At 41.9% G+C, this 5249-nt stretch overlaps 1 protein-coding gene across 1 annotated transcript; it reads left to right on the top strand.

Annotated features, from left to right (window-relative positions):
* Positions 1 to 1201: 1201 nt before the first annotated feature.
* LOC139669922 (nucleolar protein 8-like) lies at positions 1202 to 3747 on the top strand. Its single transcript, XM_071550886.1, has one exon. It carries the CDS (start codon positions 2200 to 2202, stop codon positions 3367 to 3369), a length of 1170 nt encoding a protein of 389 aa, XP_071406987.1. The 5' UTR covers positions 1202 to 2199; the 3' UTR covers positions 3370 to 3747.
* Positions 3748 to 5249: the final 1502 nt, after the last annotated feature.

The following is a 5249-nucleotide window of genomic DNA, read 5'->3' as shown; positions in this document are numbered from 1 at the left end:
GATGTTTTTGAGCCAGGTTGTTTTACTGATAACACATCTGATGTCACAACAGGATGTGGTCAAGGTAGAGCTTGTTTTATTCTGTTGCCTTCTTTAAGCTTCAATTTTATGGGTACCTTTCAGGTACAAACTTAAACCAAGTGAGCAGTGAGGTGTAATATCACGCTAAAGAAACGTCAGCCTGTCATAGAAGGAGGTGTAGTGAAGTCTGGGCTGTGCTTCTTTAACGTAAAAAATACTTATTTTCCCATCTCGTTGTTTTGCAGGCATGTCAATTTTAAATAAAACAAAATGGAAAGGAGGGACACTGCAAATTGAGTTGGCCAAAGAAAGCTTTTTGCAGAGGTAAAAATCAGTTTTTAAAAATGCGTGTTGCTGCTCAAGTTACCCTTCTTCTGTTTATCTGATAATATTATGGCTGTGCTTTCATCTTCTACACTCTTTCAGTTTTCATAGAGAGTGGTGGAGTGTTGATGCATGTGTGATACTGCAACGTGATTTATGTCGTTATTCCCTTAAAGGGAACGTCAAGGTGTTGATTCCTTGAGCAGTGGGTGGCTGCTGTTCTGTGGGAGGGGGTCCCTGCCAGCTCGAATCCAGCACATGGGCTTTATTTAGTAGAGTACTTTTCCCATGTCTGATGTACTTCTTGGTACAGGCTTGCCACAGAGAGGGAGGAAGCAAAGCTGCAGAAAGAAAAGCCACAGAGAAATAACCAAGCATGTCTGTTGGAATCACTGAAAAAGGCTGGAGTTGTGGACTTCCACATGAAAGCAGTCCCAGGTACAGAGGTGCCAGAACACAAGGTATGCTGGGGGAGATGTGTAAGAGAAGTAAACCAAGAAAAAGCAAGCTCATTATATCTAAATTTATGCTAAATCTCTGTGCCTTATGTAAAGACATGTAATTATTGGGGGTGACAGTCCAAGTTGTGAAAAGTGGGCTGAAGAAATACCTCCTGTAGAGACAAGGAGAAGGCTCCTGTTATTCAGAGAGAGTGCTCAGGCATTGGAATGGGCTGCCCAGAGAGGGGGTGGATTCCCCATCCCTGGAGGTTTTTCAACTGAGCTTGGCCGTGGCACTGAGTGCCATGATCTGGTAAAGGGACTGGAGTTGGCCCAAGGGTTGGACTTGATGATCTCAGAGGTCTTTTCCAACCCAATCCATTCTATGATTCTGTGATTCTTTGCAGTGACTGGAAATAATTGTGATCTGCTTGTCCCCTCTCGTGGTGTTAAATCAGGAAATGCTTTGTTCCTTGTGTATGTTGGGAATTTGCATAAGCCTGTAGCATAATGTACATTCATGTCACCCTTAAAAGCTTGTAAAGAGACTGTGTGACTCACTTTTATACAGCACATAATTTTTGGTGGCTGGGCTGTCAGGAACTGCTCTCTGTGCTTCACATTCAGGATTAGGGTCTGCACGTGCTTACAAGAGGAAGATTAAAATCACTGAACATGCAAATTAAGACAGGAAAAATTATATTAATTGGAAAGTTTTGAAAATTATTTGCAAAGCACAGAATGGTGTTAGAGGGATTTTTGTGTGTGTGTGGCAAAGGGGAAGAGAGCAAAATAATAGTGATTCTGTCTGTGCAGTGGCTGCTGTTAACTCATAAACCAGAAGCCATATATTAGACATAGTACTTGCAAAGTAAAGAAATTTACTACTTTGTTATCATTCTTTATTTGCAGGTCGTAGAAGTTTGGGGGTTTGGTTGGCTTTGGGTTTTGTTGTTTTTGAGAAGGAAGCTGGCTAAGTTGCACAGTACGATTATATCTCACTAAAGAGCATAAACAAAAATGAATTAGTCACAGATGGTTCTTTTATTAGTAGTTCTGTTATCCAAGAACAAACATCTTTCTCTGTTCCAGGGTTACTTCCACTCTCTTTTTGTTTAACACCGTTTACTTTTCTTTTCCTATAGAAGTGGGTTGTTGGTAAATTTGGCAGAGTCTTGCCTGTCCTCCACCTCAGGAATCCGCAAAAGAATAAAATATCCTTTTCCTACTGTTTGGGCATAGGCACAGTTCCCTTCCTTCTTCTGTCATATGGAGAAACAGTTGCTGAACAGTCTTAATTTTGATTGCTATGTCAGACTCAATTTACTGAATCCCTCAAGTGTGTCTTGCAGTAAATTTGTGTGATTTGGAGCAGTTTCTTAGACTGCACAAGTCAGTTGCTTAAAGACATGAGATGAAAAAGGGCTCCTTGTTGTCCTTTCGTGTAGAATTCAGCCTGTTCAGAAAGACTCGAGTCTGTTTGCTGGAGGAATCTTGTTTTAATTCCTTAACTCAGACCAACATTGTGAAATATGACCCCTCAAAGTACTGCCATAACCTGAGGAAGCTGGAGCCAGACCGGGCACAAGCAGCTCCTGTGCCTGAGCTCACCCAGCACTTGGAAGGGAGAGATGTCAGTGCAAACAGGAAACGACAAGGAGAGTTCTCTGGGATGAAGAAACCACCTAAAAAACCGAGGCCACTGTGCAGTGAGGCCCTGAATGGAGCAGCAGCTCTGTCCTCTGGGTGCCAGCCCCGTCCAAAACACACCAGCTCACCACAGCTGAGCCAGAGATCAAACCCCAAACCCAATGACGAGTTGAAATTGCCTCCATCGAGGAGTCTGGATCGTAAAACGCCAGGCAAAGGTTTATCATCAGATCAGAGGAATGTTAGTGGAGTTACAGCTCGAAATAACACGAGTGTTTCTGACAGTGATGTTGATTCTGAAGAGGAGATCAGAGCCATGGTAAAGAAAGAGACAGAAAAATGGAAAGCTGGAAATGCTGAGACTGAAAGTGACCCCTTGGAAATCACTGGGGATGATTTTGGATTAAAATACAGTAGTCACTGGTCCTTAAGCAAGCCAGATGCCATGAAGAAAACCACTAAAGGAAGTTACAAAGAGACTGTGGAATATGGTAATGGTTATGATTCAGCAGATACAGATGAAATTATTGCTGAAGGTAAAACTCCAGATCCAAATAGCAGCAAAACTGCAATTTTAGAAGATTCTGAACAGATGAAGGTGGAAAGTAAAAAAATCCTAGCTAACAAAAAAAGTGGTTTGTTAAATGACTCATCACTGAAAACTCAAAATGTAGAAGGAGAACACATTGAAAAAAAGTGGAAAATTAAAAAATCCAAAATTGGTGCATTGCAAACTTCAGCAGTTACCAGTACAGCAGAGACAAGTGATAGTGAGAGCTCTCACTCGGAGTCTGAGCAAGGGGAGTCTGAAATCAGTTCTGACTATGAGTCCATGATGCAAAACTGTTACCGCTTAGACCTTTCCTTACATGACTTAAAAGCATTGGCTGCCAAAAACACTGGGACACCTGCAGAGGAATCTGATGGTGCATAGAGTTCTGCTCAGTCCCCTGCTGAAGAAAATCCTAAGGGTAATGCAAATAAACCAAAACTTCCTAAATGTCACCCTGCAGATAAAAAAAAAAGCATCTCTCCTGACGATGTGCTGGCTGATATTTTAGCAGGGGAGAATAAGGAAAGCTCCAAGGGACAAAATAATTCACGTTTGAAATATCAGCCCTTCAGGGGAATGGGGTCCCTTTGTGTGAAAGAGTCAACTAAGGACAGTACTGGGTTAAAGAAGGGGTCTGTAGGTTTAGGACTTGGAGCTTGTGTATTTTCTTCTGGGGAGGAGTCATCTAAAAGACAGCCCAAGAACCATCCATTGTGTGCACTTCAAGTCAGCAGTAAAAAGAGACAAAATGTGCCCAGTGAGCAGCATGAGGCACCGTCACCTGGTGCCTCCTCAGCAGATGAGAGACATCAGCCTGTTTCCAGGCCATGTTTACAGGGGAAGAAAAAAGACAGGAGTTCTCCACAAGACCACAGTTCAGAGCATGGAGCTGCCTCTCCCAGCCCTGATCAGAGTGACAGTGAGAGCAGTGACAGGGACAGCAACGCTGCAGGGGCTCTGAAACACGTTAAACGGCAACGGGAGAGCCCAAAACTGCTTTCCAAAAAAATGAAGATGAATGTAAGCAATAAAAAGCCAGAATGCGAAGCTAATACATGTGAGAACAGGAAGACAAGCCTTCTAGAAGATAAGGAGCTTTGTCTTCATGCTACTGCTTCAAAGGAATCTGCAAGAGACAAACAGGAGCAGGACAACCAGAGGAGGCTGGCGGCTCTGGAGGAGAGACACAGGGAGAGAGAACTCCAGAAGAAACTCATTCAAGGAGCACTTTCGAATCTGGTAATTACACTCACAACTTTTATCTGAATAGTCCAGAGTACAAGGAAAAGGGTAATTAATGTATGTGAATTAAGATTCCTAAAAATCATAGTCTGGATTTTCTGATACATTGCCAGTTTTGAGTATATACAAAATCCTGCATACCTCGTCCCTGGAATGCCTCTGGAGTTGCAGGAGGAATAGCAGAGGTCATGGAAACGCCTTTTAGATACTTCTGTATTAGTGCAGCAAGTACTTGCTGTGTTTGACCTGACATTTCCCCCTTTCCTAGGACAGCCAGCCAGCAGGGAAGCACAAACACATCCTATTCGATTCAGACACGGAAAATGAGACATTGAAAAAAGACGCAAGTTTGGGAAATATGCCTGGAGAAGTAAGTGTTGTTAGGCAAAAGCCCTGTGTGACCATGCCTTTTGTTCTGAAGATTAGATTTCCTAGTGAAGTGCCAGAGAAATGTAGGTAAGTTTTGAATTAACATCAGACAGGTTTGACAGTACTTAACCATTCATCTGAGAAAGCTTGAGAGCTTGGAGAATTTGGAAGGAGTTTGAGATTGGTACAGAAGGTATTCTAACTTAGAAGAGAAAGAACTTCTGTATAATTAGTGTTGAAATTCCTCTGCTTTTAGGCAAAGGCAGGGGAGGAGATTGGGCTTGAGCAGTACAGAAGTACTCTGCTCTTTCTGAGACTGGATGAAGTGCTAAGGCAGTATCTTGTTTTTGTTGAGCTCCAAAGAACTGTAAGGTTTCGTCTTTACTATCATTAGCAGACTCCTCATGATTTTACTGCCATGGTTTAGTACAATTAAATACTTATTTTTTTCTCAAATAGAACTTCTTATCTATGACATTTTTTAATTGCATCTCTGCTAAAACTTTAAAGCATTGGGTTTGCTTTTGTTGGGATTTTGCCTTATAAATGTATTGAGATTAGGACCATTATCGTTATTTAGCCATTGACATTTTTACCTTCCTTGATGTAATCAGAAATTTGCAATTTTTTAACTGTTGTAAAATCTGAGT

This window comes from Pithys albifrons, chromosome 3 (genome assembly GCF_047495875.1).
Source record: "Pithys albifrons albifrons isolate INPA30051 chromosome 3, PitAlb_v1, whole genome shotgun sequence".
NCBI lineage: Eukaryota > Metazoa > Chordata > Aves > Passeriformes > Thamnophilidae > Pithys > Pithys albifrons.
This window is presented reverse-complemented; position numbering and strand designations above follow the sequence as displayed.